This window comes from Danio aesculapii, chromosome 18 (assembly GCF_903798145.1).
Source record: "Danio aesculapii chromosome 18, fDanAes4.1, whole genome shotgun sequence".
NCBI classification, from domain to species: Eukaryota; Metazoa; Chordata; class Actinopteri; order Cypriniformes; family Danionidae; genus Danio; species Danio aesculapii.
In genome coordinates this window covers 47,179,741-47,198,399 of record NC_079452.1, presented here as the reverse complement: position 1 = coordinate 47,198,399, position 18,659 = coordinate 47,179,741, and the positions used below count along the sequence as shown (strand labels likewise).

Genomic DNA, 18,659 nt, shown 5'->3' with positions numbered 1-18,659 from the left:
GATAATTAATTATTTTAAGTGTGTAATAAAAGTTAATTTGTATTTATTTAAAATATTCAGCAGTCGATGTACGTTTTAATGTTTAATTGTTATCTCTATCAATGCCGGAATTATACTGCATGGCTCTTCTGTACAAAGTGGGACTGAATTTAGAGACGGATCGATTCCAAAGTATGTACTGCTGTATATAAACAGACTTGACAGCGACAGTCACACACTTCTGTCAGTTAGCAAAAATTATTATTTTTCAGATAATGAAAGATAAATTATAAATAATCTGGCGAAGAATCTTGTTTACCCGTACCCTGTTTACCCGGTTTCGTGTTGATTTAACAGCAATGGAGGTTGAACATTTCGTTTCAAAAACTCTTGAGCTCCTGCAAGAAGAGCGAGAAGCTGAACTGGAAGAAACACGGTAAATGACATGTCTGTACACTTGTTGCACACATGTTGATTTATTGCTATTACTGAAATGTAATGTAAATGTTACGTTTTGTATAATCCTTCTGCGCCAAATAAAAAATGTTACCAGATAACGTTAGGTTAATATACTGAAGCATTAAAATGGCTTTTTTTACATGTGCACTGCCACTACCATATTTTTTAACTACCCGAGCAGTACAGTGTGACATTAAAATAGTTAAACTCACTTGTTCACATATACAGATTATTTCCTTATTCACTTAAATACAAAGCAAAATATCCATACCAGTGCAGGTATATAATTATAAATGTAGGATATAGGGCTGGGAGATTTGGCCTAAAATCAAAATATCGATTAATTGAATATTTTAACTTAATTATGATTAATCATTAATTATTTTATTCATTTTATTTAGTCTTTTGCCCTCATATTTCACTGATAAATTGTGTACATTAAATATGCTTGCATATTACAAGTAAGAGATTTCTGAATGAAGAGTGCATTACATTTTATTTTAAATAATTGAAAGAAACACACACTATCTACTGTCTGTGATTATTTATTGAACATCAGCATTGAACAACTGAAATGAAAACACATATTGCCTAAAACAAACATCTTCTTTTAAAAAAGTGAACATTTGCACTTGCACTTTTGGAAACAAAATAAATTATTTTTATGCTTTTCATATTAAAAGTAGAACATAAGCAGTGTCTCATCGCAATAAAAAACTCTTGTATATCCTGTAAATAATATTTTAAACAGTACATTTCTGTATGAAAAAAAACTAATATTTTAATATAAATAATAATTTTAATGTTATGAAAAATATGCCGTCTTAACGCATCTCTGGCACAGCTTCCAATCATCGTCAATGTAGTGTAAAGTAAGGCTCAAGAATAGGTCTATCGTCCTACTTGACCAGACATCAGATGTGGCAGCAAAGTGGTCACAGAAGTATAAAAGAAAATTGGGTCATGTGACTCCACACGCGGTAGGGAAAGTAATCGAAAAAGTAAACCTGGAAAAATTTGATCGATTATAGGTTCTGAATGTCGATTTCGATTACTTTTCGATTAATCGCCTATTTCTAATACATAATTTTAAATAATTTGACCTACAGTTCCCATAATCTGAAAACAGAAAAAAGCTGTTTCGCACCACAGGCTAAACTTGTTCCAAAATGTGCCAAACTATTACTAAGTATACATTAAAAAAGGTTACCATGTTGTATCCTTGTGAAAAAAAAAAAAAAAATAGAAGCCAGTTAACAAAGCATATATGACTTTTGGCTAAGATGAAATGCTTCAGTTTTCATAGGAAAATCATGCACAAGGATTAAATATTGTGAAGTATTTTTGTATTGTCAGCGCCTGGCAGGAAAATGTGTCTCTCAAGAATCTACAGCACAAAGGAGTGTGTCTGATAAAACTTCAGATCGGAAGCCAGCACACTGGAATGTATGGCAGACTACTAGTCATTTTTGAACCCAGGAAATGCATAGGACTCTCAGTTCTACCCAGCAACACCTTTGGACCTGGTGAGACATTCATTTCTTTTGGAGTTTCTGATCAATTAATAATTTCTGCTTCTCACCCTAATACTATCACTACATAAATCTCTGTTGTATTGTGCTTATAGGGGATATTATAGGCTTGTATCAGGCAGAGGGTCAGGCTCTGCCTACTCAGTTGGGGTCAGGTGTGGTGACTCGTGTTACTCAAGCATCCCTGACGGTGGCTTTTGATGACACGCAGGATGGTAATAATTTAGACCGAGATGGACTCTACAACCTAATGAAACTGGCGAATGATGTGACCTACAGGCGACTGTCAAGGTATGTACGTTTATCACTTTGTGGCTCAAAGACACAACATTCCATTTTGGTTACTGCATCACGTTTAAGAGTTTTATTTACAAAGAAATCATTTTAAGGCAAGGCAAGTTTATTTATATAGCACATTTTATACACAGTGGCAATTCAAAGTGCTTTACATAAACATGAAGAGACAAGTATAAGAAAATAAAAACAAAGAATAAAAGTAATTAAGAACAGATGAAAACTGATTAAAATGTGTTAAAGCGGGTTTTAAAAGAATGAAAAGGAAAGAAAGACATGATAGTGCGATCTGTCGGACGTAGCACAGTGCTCATTCACTAAAGGCACAGCTAAACAGATGTGTTTTTAGTCTTGATTTGAACGTGCCTAATGTTGGAGCACATCTGATCATTTCCGGAAGCTGATTCCAGCAGCAGGGGGCGCAGTAGCTGAAGGCGGATTCATTGTGCTTTGACTGCAGCCTTGCAATTACTAGTTTATATGATCCTAAAGATCTAAGTGATCTGTTGGGTTTGTATTCAGTGAGCATGTCTGTAATGTGTTGAGATCCTAGGCCTTTTAGTGATTTATTGACAAGTAATAATTCCTTAAAATCTATTCTGAATGTAACCGGGAGCCAATTTAAAACAAGTAAAGTGTTTGCTTTAAAATTTTTCAATAATTTTGGTGATAGAATGTTAAAATATGGGTGAAATAATGCTTCAGTGTCTTAACATATATTTTTATGTAAAAATGAAACCACATCTGTTCTGTACTTAGTAAAATATGTACAATATAGGTGATCATACCAAAGTAAATTATTTATGCACTGCATATCCTTGGTTTTTTTATTATATTGAAAGAAAATGATAATATTTTTTATAATAATTATAATAATTTAAATTATAATAATTTAAAACAGCAGAAAATACTATTTATAAGTTGCACCCTGATCATTTTGGTATATAAATTGTTATTACATTAAATAACATTTCAGTGGTTGTCTTCTGTATAAAAATGTTTCATAGTCAGTGTGTTTTGTCCAGAGCATATATATTTAATTAAATGAGGCACTTTTGTTGTTTTTCTTCTTAAAAAAGCACTTTTTTGACTTCAACCTTCGTGCAGTGAATATCAGGGCTGTTTGTTAAAGAGCCCTTATGGGTTTTTGAAAATGACCCTCAAAATTTTTTTGCATATGAAATTGTGTAAATGAAGAATAGTACTGGGCAAAACCAGCTCTGGGGTTTTAGCAGATTTTACTGATCATTCATATCAAGTTTCTGATCTTTAATTAATTCTGTTTAATTTAGGTTTTGGTCTCTTAAATGTCAGTTTTATCAGCTTTCTTCCTCTCTAAATATGATTTCAATGTTCAGATTGAGAAATTTTACATGGTCATTATGCAATATCTTAAAAAACAAACCCATTAGTGGTCTAAGACTTTGCAATCTCTTTCCCACTTGCAGTGCCCTAAAGTCTTTAAATGGATACAGCAACGGTTCTGCATCTCACCTGATCAGCGTTCTTTTTGGTTACTCGGAACCAGGGATATTATCACATCAGCGTAAGCATATACTGAATATCAAGTGCTAATTGAAACATTTAAAATATTGCAGCTATCCTAGAAAAAATAACACCTAGTACATTTAGGTTCTAATTTTTTTTTCTTGCAGATGCATTGGAATTTAACAACACCAAGTTAGATGATTCTCAGAAAGAGGCTGTGTCGTTTGCAATATCTCAAAAAGATGTTGCTATCATACATGGACCACCAGGCACTGGCAAAACCACTACAGTGGTTGAAGTGATCCTGCAGGCAGTGAAACAACAACAAAAGGTGAGCTTGATAGCAATCTCTAAATTTAAATAGACAAGATTTAAATTAATTGATGTTGTATTTCCATCTAATAAAAGATTATGTCTTCCAATAAAATAATATTATTAGAACATTTTGCCCATTAAGTTATAAAACATTTCCAAAACAAGTTATAATGTTTAAAAAAGGGACAGAAAACACTGCAAAAACACTTTTGCAAACATTTTATTTGTGACCGTGGACCACAAAACCAGTCCTAATTAGTTCAGAATTGATTTTTTTTAATAAATATGTTTTCTAATGATGGATGGTTTGTTAGGATAGAACAATATTTGGTTGAGATAAAACTATCTGAATATCTAGTATCTGAAAACAGTCTAAATATTGAGGAAGAGGTTGTGTCAAATTAAGTTCTTAGCAATGCTTATTACTGATTAAAAAATTATATTTTATATATTTATGGTACTAAATTCCAAAATGTCTTTATGGAGCTTGAGTTTTAGTTATTGTTCTAATGAATGTGGCATAAACAAAACAAAAAAAACCATTTTGATTCATGTAATGTCTAGGATCACATATTTATTACTTTATTACTCATTTTTATATAAAATTATTGCAGACAAGATAATAACAAGCATTATTATAATAATGTTAATGAAAGAATATTAGTATATAACATTAAAAGAAGCTTTCCAGAAAGTTTTTGGCACAAATTTCTTTCACTTTTAGTAAAGTATTTCTAGGGTTTTTGTGAATATCTTTGTATATCGACAGGTCTTGTGCTGCGCTCCTTCAAATGTGGCTGTTGATAACTTGGTGGAGCGTCTGGCGAAGAATAAAGTCAAGGTTTTAAGACTGGGTCACCCAGCACGTCTGCTCGAGTCCATTCAGAAACACTCGCTGGATGCGGTCCTTGCACACAGTGACAACACCAACATCATTTCTGATATTCGCAAGGACATGGACAAAGCTTTTGTAAGTTTTTGGTTTCTCATAATTGCTTTGATTTTTATATTTAAATTGGTGGGTGTCATGGTGGCTCAGTGGTTAGCAGTGTCGCTTCACAACAAGAAGGTGGCTGGTTTGAGTCCCAGCTGGGTCAGTTGGCATTTCTGTGTGGAGTTTGCATGTTCTCCCTGTGTTGGCGTGGGTTTCCTCCAGGTGCTCTGGTTTCGCCCACAGTCCAAAGACATGCGCTATAGGTGAATTGAATAAACTAAAGTGGCCGTAGTGTATGTGTGTGAATAATTGTGTGTGGATGTTTACCAGTACTGAGTTGCAGCTGGAAGGGCATCCGCTGTGCAAAACATATGCTGGATAAGTTGGCGGTTCATTCCGCTGTGGCGACCCCTAATGAATAAAGAGACTAAGCCGAACGAGAATGAGTGAATGTTTACCTAGAGTTTACTTACCACAGCTCACCTTCTCCCATCAAGTTTGTTTTTATAGATCACAACCTTTGCTCAGGATGTTCATTCATAAAGGAAACCCCTCAAGTGGACAGTTTTTAAATGATGTTTTTTTCATACTAGACTTTTACTTGTTAAAGTATGAGCTATCAATCAGAGGGAAAATGCATTTAGAAAATTGTGTTCATCAAGCTTTTCAGTAGTCCTTTTTATCCAAATTGGCCTTATAAATTCAAACATCAGGCTTAGTTGGGATCTAATATGTTTTGTAGGCATCTATCAAGAGGTTGTAATTCAGTCATAATTAAAAAATCAAATGCATTGACAGAATGAAATGAAGAAGGCTCGCGACAAAGGCCAGCGGAGCAATCTGAGACGGGAAATCGGGGAACTGCGGCGAGAGCTGAGGACCAGAGAGGAAACGGCTATCAGTCAGATCTTGAAAAGAGCCGATGTTATTCTAGCAACAAACACTGGTGAGTAAATAAAACCTTCCATTGCGATCGTCGGTTGTATTTCTGGTAATGTTTGTTTGTTCAGGCTTAATTTATACTGAAACGTGATTGATTTGTGTAATACAGGAGCCTCAGATGACGGTCCTCTTAAACATCTTCCTAATGATCATTTTGACCTGGTGGTGATAGATGAGTGCGCTCAGGCTCTGGAGAGCAGCTGTTGGATCGCTCTGCTTAAAGCACGCAAATGTATACTGGCTGGGGATTACAAACAGCTGCCGCCCACTATCAAATCACAGAGGTATGAAGGAAAAGGAAATGTATCTCACAGTTGTGAATTATTCAGTTTATAGGGTCTATTCTTGACCCAGCTTGAACATTTTCATTTCAGGGTGTAACTTTAACCACCGTCGTGCCTTACTTGTCAGACTAAAATGACTGGGCAGTTATTTTATTGGACTGGTCTGTGTAACCTAAGATTTTTGTTCAATGAGTTTGTCATTGCATGAATTTTTGGGTTTTGGACAGCTTTTTTTGTAAGTTTTTGATTTTTCATAATTGTTTTGAATGGCCTTTATGGATGGTTTTAAACCTTAACACGTGGTAAAAATTAATATAAATAAATATATAATCATGGTGTACCTTTTAAGATTTAGTTCAGTGTGTTTTTCATCTCATGAATATTTATTTCTGTGATGATAAATGCTTTGCATGTTATAAGTGTTATTTATGTCTTTCTCAGTGCTGCATCTAAAGGCCTGTCTATCAGTTTAATGGAGAGAATGATCAAGAAATATGGAGACTCGGTGGTTCGAATGCTGACCACACAGTACCGTATGAACAGTGCCATCATGCAGTGGGCTTCAGAGCAGATGTATCAGGGAAAACTCATTGCACATCCTTCAGTGGAGAAGCACTTGCTTAGGTATGTAAAAAGTGTTTTTGTTACTATGTTTAAAGGTAATTAAGGCAATTCTGTAATTAGTGGAAGTTTTCAGATGGAAATGTTTTTTTATTCTTACTTGTATTAACTACTTAAAGTCAAATTTTCGATGAACTCATTTAAAATTTGTTATATTTAATCCCAATTTTACTTTTCCCAATACATATGATTTTCAGTATTTATTTGAAATGTAAAAATTGCAACATTATAAAAACGTTTCTGTCACTTTAATGACTTTTATCAATTTAAAGCATCCTTGGAGAATAAAAAATATAAAATAAAGTATATACATATATACACATGACTATGTTTTTTTTAATCATGTTTCTGCAAAAAACATTGGTTTTAACAAACATAACTTAGAACATGTAATTTTAATAAAAATTAAAATCAAGAAAGAACCATCTGGAAAAAAAGGAAAATATTCAATATGAAAGATGATCTTTGCTACTTTTTTTGATAATGCTAAATATAGAAATCTAACATCTTGTACAACACATCATATTTATTTTGAATTAATGATTCAACAATTCACACATAGAACTTCATGTTTCATTATAGGTGTATCATTTTTGAAAGCCTATTCCGTGATATAATTTTGATGGTTGTTTGTCGCCACCCATTGGTTACACAATGTAATTGCTACAACAATCACCAGCGTTAAGTTCCAATAAATGGTGATTTTAATCTTTGCCATAAACATCAGGTTATATCTGAACTATAAACTGTTCTCCCAGTACTTCCGTGTTATTTAATTGTTTGTAACGACCTGAAAAAGTGTAAAAACTGAATCTCTCTTGACCAAACTCAGATTTAAATGCAGAGCTTAGAAGGACTAATAAACATATGCAAATCATCATTTATCATTCATGTTGCGCGGGTTTGAATTGAGATCACGATGCTTTAATGTTTAATCATGCAGTTTTACACTGAATGCATCAATGCAGGCTAAACAAAGAGTGACAGAAAACACATTTAATTAATAGCCTAAGGAAGTATTTAGGTCCCACCACAACTTTTTCTGTCATCATTATATTTTACAGGGAAGCCAAAATGCTTTAATACACATGATTTAAATGATGCGGGAGGCGATCTCTCTGCAATTGTTATAAATGTTGGATTAACCTACAAGTTCAAAAAAGTTATTATTCCGCGGGTCACGTGCATGCCGATCTGTGAGTTGTGATCTGTGTGTGTATATGTATATATGTGATTAATTTTTGCCCAGCACTTATACAGTTGAAGTCAGAATTATTAGCCCCGCTTTGATTTTTTTTTTCTTTTTTAAATATTTTCCAAATGATGTTTAACAGAGCAAGGAAATTTTCACAGTATGTCTGATAATATTTTTTTCTTCTGGAGAAAGTCTTATTCGTTTTATTTTAGCAAGAATAAAAGCAGTTTTTAAATTTTTTTAAAAACCGTTTTAAGGTCAAAATTATTTTCCCCTTTAAGCTATATTTTTTGATAGTCTACAGAACAAACCATTGTTATACAATTACTTGCCTAATTACCCTAACCTGCCTAGTTAACCTAATTAGCCTAGTTAAGCCTTTAAATGTCACTTTAAGCTATAAAGAAGTGTCTTAAAAAATCTAGTAAAATATTATTTACTGTCATCATGGCAAAGATAAAAGAAATCAGTTATTAGAAATGAGATATTAAAACTATTTTATTAAGAAATGTGTTGAAAAAAAAAATCTTCTCTCCGTTAAACAGATATTGGGGAAAAAATAAACAGGGGGGCTAATAATTCTGACTTCGAGTGAGTGAGTGAGGGAGGTAGTGAGGGAGTGAGTTATTCTCCAAGGATGCTTACCAGATCATTTTCAAATTGATTTTAAAATTTTGCTGTTAGCATTTTAAGGCCATCCACAATCTCGCCCCTCCATGTTTGTCTGCCTTCATTCACATTGCTGCTCCCTCTTGCACCCTGAGATAATCTTCCTCCCTCCACTTGTCTGTTCCCTCTGCTCATCTATCGTCCATGGGCAGCAGAGCATTCAGCCGCACTGCTCACCGCCTTTTAAATAAAATGTCTTATTATTAAATTGAAGGGTCATAAAAGTGACTGAAACATTTTTATCATGTTGCAACTTTTACATTTCATATAAGTACTAAAAAAGCAGAAGAGAAAAATTTAAAAAGCCTTTATTAACATGGCTATTATTTAAAACAAATATAATATAAATACTGAACTATTTATCTGCCTTGTGTCAGAGAGACTTGTATTATAATTTGCACAAGAGTATAATTTTCCACAATAATAATAATACAATTTCTTTTTTCTTCAGCATAAAATTAGTATATTAGAACAATTAGTAAAATATTACTGCGGAGACTGGAGTAATAATGCTGAAACTTAAGCTTTGCCATCACAAGACGAAATTATTTGTTTTATATATATTATAATGGAAAACATTTATTAATTTATTTATACACTTAAAAAAACTAAATGCAGTCTTGGTGAGCAAGGTAGATAAAAAAAAACATAAAACAAATCCTAATGTCCCTGAAACCTTTCAATAGTATATACGTTTTACGTTTGCTAGCTAACTTGTCTTTTCTGTTAAACAGAGACCTGGCAGGTGTTGCGGATGTTGAGGAAACCAGAATTCCTCTTCTGCTCGTTGACACTGCAGGCTGTGGACTGAATGAGATGGAGGACACAGATGAGCAGTCCAAAGGAAACCAAGGTTGATTTCAGCTCCAAACAACCATTTAATACTTTATTGACCATGAAATACTTTCTTAATTTTGTCTCTCTCCTCTAACGCTTTACAGGAGAAGTAGATATTGTGGCTCTTCATATCAAAGCTCTTACAGAGGCTGGAGTTCAAGTCAAAGACATTGCGATTATTGCTCCCTATAATCTTCAGGTGAAATTCTTTTCCTTCATCTTTTAGTATGAATGGCAGTCATGCATTTAAAAAAAGGTGTTTGTGTGTTTCAGGTGGACCTTTTGAGACAGAAACTGTCCCATAAATATGCAGAGCTGGAAATTAAGTCTGTTGATGGCTTCCAGGGCAGAGAGAAGGAGGCAGTGTTGTTGTCATTGGTCAGATCCAACAGGAAGGGTACAAAAGAATTCTAATTGGCTGATGAATATACTTGTGTTGCATATTTTCACCCGCATGTCATTTTAAATCTGCATGGCTTACTGAATCAACAGCTGTTTCAGCAGGGCTCTACAGTGGGACTAAAAATGAAAATTAGCTTTAATATTAATCAGCGACACTGGTGTGACTGACCTGATCTGGGCTCATGTACCAACAAAAATCTGACCAAATGTGGTTACACTTACATTGCAGCATAAAAATAAGATACAGCCGGGAAAATAAGTATTGAAGACGTCATGTTTTTTCCTGGGAATAATATTTCTAAAGGAGCTGTTGACATGGAAATGGACCAAATTTAGGTAAAAACCCAAACAATACAAACAAAAACAAAATAAAACAAAAAAATCTGAAAAATGAGTTCTGTGTAATAACAAAGAAATGACACAAGGAGAAAGTACTGAACTACTGAAATGTATTTATTACTTTATGTAAAAGGCTTATTTAATGATGGAAGCTTAAAGACGCCTCTCATATGGAGAATGAAGTCACATGCCCTGCTTAGACTTCACAGAGTGTAAAATATTGATGGTTCTATTGGATTCAAGTCAGGTGATTGGCTGGGCCATTCTACAGCTTGATTTTCTTTCTCTGAAAGAATTTGAGCGTTTTCTTGGCTGTGTTTTGGATCATTGTCTTTCTGAAATGTCATCCTGCTAATGTAGATGTTCGACTGAAACAGCTAATATTAATTTACAAAGATGAAGAGCAGAGGGTTGCTGAATAACTACTGAGAGAGTTCAGCTGCCTTTCTACACCTCCCTTTCTTCATGTGTTTTTTTTTCTTTTTCCCTGTGTCATTTCATTTTTATCACACATAACTTAATTTGTAATCTAATCAGTTTAGTATTCTTTGCATACATGTTTTTTTTTGTCAACAGTACCTTTATAAATATGTTTTCTGAGAAATATTGTAACATGTTCCAAACTCAGCTATATATAACAGTGATGTTTTTCCAGTAAGCCAAGAGGCTCCAATAGTGGCATTTCTTTGGAATTTGTGTTGTGTTGAAATCTATCAAGCTTAAAATATTCAGTTTGATGTGTTAGTTTTAGGTTTGATATTCACTAGACATTTACCTGCCTTCTGGCAATTACATCTACAGTGCAGGAAACCCAAACAAACCTGTCAAATTAATGAAATGTTTAGCAAATGACTGAGTATGTGCTTTTGCTGATTTCTTCTTTAATGTGCACACAGTATACTATTATTTTAGAACAAAAATACTTTAATTAAGCTGTTTTTCACAATATTAAGTTTTGTAGGTAATCTCAGCTGGCCTACAGATTATATTTCACCAATACTCTCTTTCATATATATGTATTACATAATTACGTCAGGAAAAAAAGTCATTTTATTTCAGGTGCTTTAACTGAATGCCATTTTTTCTTTTTTCCTTTCTAAAGTTTGTAGTTAATTTCTAGTGGCCAGATTGACTTACTACGGATAGCATTTTGCCAATATCTTCCTTAGTATGTTTACAAAACAGTTTTAGTATATAAATTCAGTTTCTGTAAATCTTTTATTATTATTATTTAGAAGCACAAGCACTCTTTTAAGGAAAGCTTGTGATATTAAGCGTTGTTTGTATATCTGACAGGTGAAGTTGGATTTCTTGCTGAAGACCGAAGGATCAATGTGGCTGTGACTCGTGCCAGACGGCAACTCATGGTAGTTTGTGATTCTCAAACGGTTCGAAACCACGACTTCCTCAAATCCCTAGTGGACTATATGTCTGAACACGGAGAACTTCGCACCGCCTTTGAGTACCTGGAAGACTGTGTGGCGCAGAATTACACTCGTGATGAAAAGGACAAACAGACCAAAGGTAAAGAGACCACATCCACAAAGCAGAAGCCCAAGAATCAGGACAAGAAGCCAGAGCAGGAACACAAGAAAAGTGCAAGCAACAAAAACAGTGGAGCCAATCAATCCAGTGTTCATCATAAAAACACCAATTCACATCATCCTAAACCCAAAGATGCAGATCAGACGCAAAGTAAGAGAAAGGAGATCAAGGAGCAACTTTTGAACTTTCTTAAAGATCCAGACAAGACAGAACTAGAGTTTCCTTCCACTTTAAATTCCCATGATCGTCTACTGGTTCATGAGCTCTCTGAAGAAATTGGTTTGAGGCACGAAAGCTTGGGAGAAGGGAAAAACCGCCACATCACTGTGTCCCGGCCTCCATCAGGACTCAGTAAAGAACCTAAACCTGATAAACCAGATGAAACCTCATGTACAGTTGCAAATGTACAAGAAGAGTCACCAACTAAACCCTCGCAGCCAACCATTGATCTGAAAAGCCTACATTTGGAGCGAATGCGACGAGAGCAGGAAAAACGAGAGGAGAAAAAGCAACAGAGTGTCAGACCGGAACCAGATTTTAATGCCAGTAAAAGCCAGTCTGTTAAGAAACCTAAAGGAACTTCTAAAGGTTTGTGAACTCTTCTCTTTAAGTCGGAATTTCTCAATACTTTCATCATGTGGTATTAAAATGCATTGTCACTGATCTGGCCACAAGTGGTCACCTGAGGCCACTCGTTTTCTGGTTTCATTGTGTCCCTCATTTTATTTAGTCTCAACATTAAATTGGGGTTGTCCAGGATAGCAAAGATTCCCAAATTATTTGGAAGTGGAAGTTCACATATATGTCTTGAGTGTGTTTGTGTGTGTTCTCAGGCATTTCAGGCATTTTGGTAGTATTTGACTTGCAGGCTTTTATTCTCAAACCGAGTTGGGAACAAATTGATAAGTGCAGAAAAGATGACTTACTGGTTATTGCAAGCCATCACATAAACTACAGAATGAACAAACCCATGTTATACAAGCCGGACAGCAAATTAATGAAAAGGATCTGTGGCAAAATATTTTTGAGAAATCGATTCTGCATCGTTTCTGAGATTTTTAAAAATGCATCGCTGTTGTTGAATTAATTCCAAGTTTTTAACAACAGATTGTACTCTAGGCTAGTTTTTTAAACATACACTTAAATGTTTTTATGTCATGAGATAAATGTAAACACAGCTAACTATAAACAGTCTTGTAATTCGCTTAAACTTGCTAACTTAATTAATGATTAGGTTCAAGTGGTATTTTATGAATTGCATGTAAGCAGAGAACAGCTGTTTCTAAAATAAATAGCGCCATCTGCTGGTATAAACTAAGCTCGAATCGATTTGTCGAATGATTTTCCCACCACAGCTCTAATTGCAACTTCGATTTTGACTACAATTAGTGCATTTAACTACAAAACAGAAAAGTATGAGTCCATTGTTTAGGTGTGCTCTCTCTCAACACTTCCCGTAAAGATCACTTTTGAGGCAGTGTGAATGCATTTGACTACTCATGTACACTTAATACACTTCATTGAATTAACAGGCTAACTATGTTTATATATATATATATATATATATATATATATATATATATATATATATATATATATATATATATATATATATATATATATATATTGTCCGCCCTATACACATATTCTTAACTTTTCGAATTTTTATTGTAAGCCGAGAACAGCTGTTTCTAAAATATATAGCGCCATCTGCTGTTATAAACTAAGCTCGAATCGATTTCTCGAATGATTTTCCCACCACAGCTCTAACTGCAACTTTGATATTGAATACATTTAGTGCATCTAACTACAACACTGAAAAATATGAATCCATTGTTTAGGTGTGCTGTCTCACAACATTTCCCATAAAGATCATGAATGACTACATGAGTAGTCAAATGCGTACTTGTACACAAATACACTTTATTAAACGTGTTCATAGACATCACCTTTTTTTTGGAATATATACTATATACTATATTACTGCGCATTAACTTTTATATATCATGTCCGTTTATATATCATGTCCGCCCTATACACAACTCCTTAACTTTTCGGATTTTGATTGTAATGCAATAATGTGCACCTTTTATAAGCTAATTTGAACAATAATTATTGTGAAAAGATCTATAGAAGTAAATTTGTATTGTATTGAATTGTATAAGTGTATAATATGAAAGCAATCCAATCAAATTTTGACTACCTCTGGAAGTGCTCAAATGTGTACGATGCTTAAGACTCTGTTTAAACATTAATTTATTGACATCATCCACTAGTGAAAAAACACATATTAATACCAGGTTTACAAGGCCGCTGTCTTATACATCATGATCAATATGTATTTCTTTCATAGGAACTTCAAAGATAAAAGCAGGAGCTACAGAAATTGCTGCAGCTGCCAATGGAGATGATGATTTTGATGCCCTCATCAATGCTGTGGTTAAAGCAGACAGTGTGTGTGGTTTTGTGAAGTGCAAAGCCAGTGTCCTGACGCTAGGACAACTCTGCATTCACTGTAACAGACAGTACTGCTTGAGTCACCATATACCTGAGGTACAACTTTTTATTAAAAGGGTCGTCATATTATGGAAAAAAACTATTTTTATATATATTTTACTGTGTGTGCATTGTAACATGATAACAGGCTGTAAATTTAAAAACTTAACTTTGTTCCCAGTCCAAACTTTGTTAACAGAAGTTTTAGTTTTCTTTAATAAATCAATAATGTTGTTTGCACCATGCTCTTCCATTACTTGATCTTTTGTTTTGGTGCATCAATCTATTAGGTTACTTAATTTAGGACATTATGATATGCACTCTTCTTTTTACATTTTATTCCACATTCATTACTAAATGGAAATGTAATGAAAGGTGGCTGTTCTTGTAAATATGGCTTATAATGTTCTATATAGATTTTCTAAATCAGAAATCTGGCCTATCTCAAGATGATGTTACATGGATGAAGCTGGATACATGCTTTTATTCAAGTCAACAAACCTCTTAACAATTGATTTAGCAAATAATTTTTAAACAGTTCCGGCATTCCAATTTTCCTCAATATTCCTCAATAATCCTTAGTATTTGAAGTTAGAATTAGTGTTTTATATTCTGTATGTTGAAATTAATGTGTTGGTGTAGTTATAACACAAAGTAGCCCAAAAATAAAAGTAGCAGAAATATTGAAGAAATCAGAAGAATATGTAGAATCAGACATGAACTGCTTGCTAAACAAAGGAGACTGAATTAACTGAATATTGAAAATGAAGAACTAGGAACTAGGACAAACCAAATTTGGAGGCAGAAAATTGTTATTTCAAGTGCATTTTCTCATCTTTTTTGTAAGGCAAAATGTTTTTTTAGGTCTTAAGTTCTGACAAAAATCATTTGAGTGTATACTACCTGACAAAAGTCTTGTCGCCTATCCATGTTTTAGGATCAACAAATAATAACTTGACTTCTAGTTGGTCATTTGGTATCAGAAGTGGCTTATATGAAAGGCAAAGGCTTCTAGATTACACTAATTTTACCAAAATAAAAAATTTCCATGCCTTGATTTTTTTTTTTTTCTTATTTATTTGACTTAACTGACTTTTCTTAGACAAAAGTCTCGTCACTTAGCAGAAATAATGTACAGTATAGAATATAAAGTCATGGTGCAGTGGAAAAAGAATTAATATTGTGTATGACTGCATCCAAACATTTATGCAATGACTTAAATAACTTATTAATAAAGTCATCTGGAATGACAAAGAAAACATTCTTGCAGGACTCCCAGAGTTCACCAAGATTCTTTGGATTCATCTTCAATGCCTCCACCATCATTTTACCCCAGACATGCTCAATAATGTTCATGTCTGGTGAATGGACTGGCCAATCCTGGAGCACCTGGACCTCTTTGCTTTCAGCAACTTTGATGTGGAGGCTGAAGTATGAGAAGGAGTGCTATTCTGCTGAAAAACTTGCCCTCTCCTTTGGTTTGTAATGTAATGTGCAGAACAAATGTCTTAATACCGCAGGCTGTTGATGTTGCCAATAGGTCTTCTGCAGTATCAGAAAAATCTACCTTCTGCCACTTTTACAAATGAGGTCAAGTTATTATTTGTTGCTCTTACAGCTGGGATCGACAACGAGCCTTTTGTCAAGTTGTGTAACTATAAAATAATCATTAAAAACACATTACAGAAAATTAAATAAAACATTTATATGCCCCCTTTAAAACAATTATACTAAAGACATTTTGTGTAACACAATTTAAGTTCTGTATGTTCTTTTTCAGGTTCACGGATGTGGAGACAAGGCAAAATCTCAAGCTAGAATGAGGATAAGTAAAGAAGGAGTGCTCTATGCAGGAAGTGGACAGAAGGACAAATCAGTGGATCCAAACAAAAAAGCATATCTACAGAGAAAACTAGACTCTAAACTCAAAGATATGGCTTCGCAGAGAAAAACAAAAGCCAAAGATAAAGAAAACTGAAATTCAAGGAGACTCTTCTGATGCTTTTTAATTGAAATGTGCTGGTAATTTACTTGAAAGAAAATGTATAGGAAGATTTCCTCGCTGTAAGTTTAGGTGATTATTTATTACAGATACACACAGGCATTTATTACAGAAACTGGCATGGTTAAATGTTGAGCAAATCAAAAATATCCCCAACTGGCACTGATGTTGAACTATGGGTTTCTGAGTGACTTAAAATACCCACTCTAATGCTAGACTGAATCCCTGCACAAGATTTATGTCTTGCAGAATTGTTGTTGGGAGCTTTGGTGGTTGCTTTTCTTTCTCTCTCAGTGATTGATGCATTATTATTTATGTCATCTGTAATCTTTCTGAAAAATGCCGGTCAAGCCAGAGCCTTTGTTTGGGTTTGTTTAATGCTATTTTTAATACATTTGCCTGCAGCATATGCTCTGGCTGTTTGGTGTATCTGACCACAAGAGGACATAAGAGACCCTTGCTGCATTGTGAGCTCATTGGAAGCATTTAGTTGAGGTTTTGCATTATGAACACATTAAATAGAGTATTACAGGTACAGTATGGCCTGTAATTCTTATGACAAAAATATCTGGGTTGTTTTAAACTTTCTCTCAAGTCAGAGTTTGATTTTCCTGCAGAATATTTAATGAAACACTGAATTAAAAACAAGACAGGTTGTGATGTGTGACAGGCTGTGGTGTTTGTTTTGGGCAGAACACTTTTTTGCACATTGTAAAGTAAGATGACAAAATATATTTTACTATGATGTAATGTTTTTATAATCTTAAGAATTAGGTGTAAATTCATAAGCATGGTCTGAATTCAACATTTAATTGAGTTAGCTGAACTGCAGTATTTGTATTACTGTAATTACAGTAGTAGTAGTCTTCTTTGACAGCCCTGTGACTTCCAGATGACTCAGGTAGATGATACTCTGTGCTTGAAATGCTTGCCTTAAAATAGCTCAGCAATGTTCTGAATCAGAAATAGCTCAAGTAAATGGTTACAAAATAGAAACATCCTAATACGAAACATGCTATGGGTCTGTTTTTTAAAATCTGGTTCTAAGAAATTAAATGAGAAATACAACACACTCTGCTAAATGTCTGTTTAGTGACTGTTGGGCAAAATACATAAGCAGCATCAGGAATCTAACCAGTTACTTTATGGTCTTGTTTATGGTGAGTATAATGAGTTATTATGTTTAACAAAGTGAATGAATATGACAAATACTTTGAAAAACAAAAACATGCAAGTTTCCCAAAACTCCACATATAAATATATGGTTTACTATAATGCATATTTTTGAGTTATGCTGATTTAGGCTGGTTGCATCACATAAATCAGAGATTTTACACTGGAAAAAAAATTATTTTTCCCCCTAAAAAGGTGAGTTTTTCCTTAAAACAAGCTAAATAATCTGCCAAATGTGGTTAGCAAAATAATCTTATTTCAAAGGGAAAAACAAGATTATTTTGCTTGTTTTAAGGAAAAACTCACTTAATTTTGACACATTTTTTTCTGAAAACAAGAAAATAAGTTTTGCTTGTCTAGAAAATGCTTCTTGATATAAGTATTTTTAGATATTTGGACTAGAAAGAAGACGAAAAATTTAAGTAAGAAAAGCATTTTTGCAGTGTAACAAACACATTTTTAGAAACTAAAATTTAAATAAGTAGAAATCAAATGCAAAGACACTCTCAAAATTGGAGAACAGCAATGATTGTAGAACAAAGAAATAATGCAACAAAATCCCTGTCGGTTACAGCAGTCAAAAATGCACAGACCCTTTCTTTGAATAAGCACATCTGTGGCTGCAGGACATCACTAGTCTCTTATGCTGCTTAGCTGTGACCTTGATCACTTTTCACAAGTTCAGGTCAGGTCTAAAAAATTTATTGTAGAGATTGTGTTGCACATTTTAAAACACACACTGAGAAGCGAAGTTTGAATACACAAATCTGAAAGTTAGATCGGAGACGTATGACAAAAAAGTTGCTGACTTGGAATATAGTGCAAGAGATGTATTGATAATTTTTGTTTATTTGCTGAACTATGTCTATATTTACAATTTCCCTTCAACACTGGTTTGTTAGCCGTTCACACATACTTTATTAATAAAGTATTTAAATGTATTTTTATTTTTTGCTTTAAAAATGGGCTATATTAGACGCAGGTCCACGTTCGGGAAAGGCGGGGAAAAAGAGACGCAGCTCGATGCAGCTGTAATGGACGTTTAGGTCGAAAAAAAAATAAATAAATAATAATTTTAAACCAGTTTGTACGTGATCAAACGTCATTAATATGAAGAAAAATATAGAGACAGGACAATTTTCTTCCTGAAGGG

At 33.9% G+C, this 18,659-nt stretch overlaps 1 protein-coding gene across 1 annotated transcript; it reads left to right on the top strand.

The window, feature by feature from the left end:
- The first annotated feature begins 176 nt into the window (after positions 1–176).
- ighmbp2 (immunoglobulin mu DNA binding protein 2) lies at positions 177–17,000 on the top strand. Its single transcript, XM_056478516.1, has 15 exons — positions 177–415; positions 1,795–1,964; positions 2,066–2,261; positions 3,713–3,810; positions 3,920–4,083; positions 4,837–5,037; positions 5,800–5,947; positions 6,053–6,227; positions 6,669–6,851; positions 9,447–9,565; positions 9,654–9,748; positions 9,823–9,946; positions 11,587–12,423; positions 14,189–14,388; positions 16,112–17,000. Exons 1-15 carry the CDS (start codon positions 339–341, stop codon positions 16,307–16,309), a joined length of 2,985 nt encoding a protein of 994 aa, XP_056334491.1. The 5' UTR covers positions 177–338; the 3' UTR covers positions 16,310–17,000.
- Positions 17,001–18,659: the final 1,659 nt, after the last annotated feature.

Bases quoted from the DNA above. Each gene is read 5' to 3' on its own strand.
- ighmbp2 (XM_056478516.1), top strand. From the start codon at position 339: ATGGAGGTTGAACATTTCGTTTCAAAAACTCTTGAGCTCCTGCAAGAA. The intron at 6,228-6,668 runs GTATGAAGGAAA...TGTCTTTCTCAG, and splicing joins CCCACTATCAAATCACAGAG to TGCTGCATCTAAAGGCCTGT. The intron at 14,389-16,111 runs GTACAACTTTTT...GTTCTTTTTCAG, and splicing joins TGAGTCACCATATACCTGAG to GTTCACGGATGTGGAGACAA.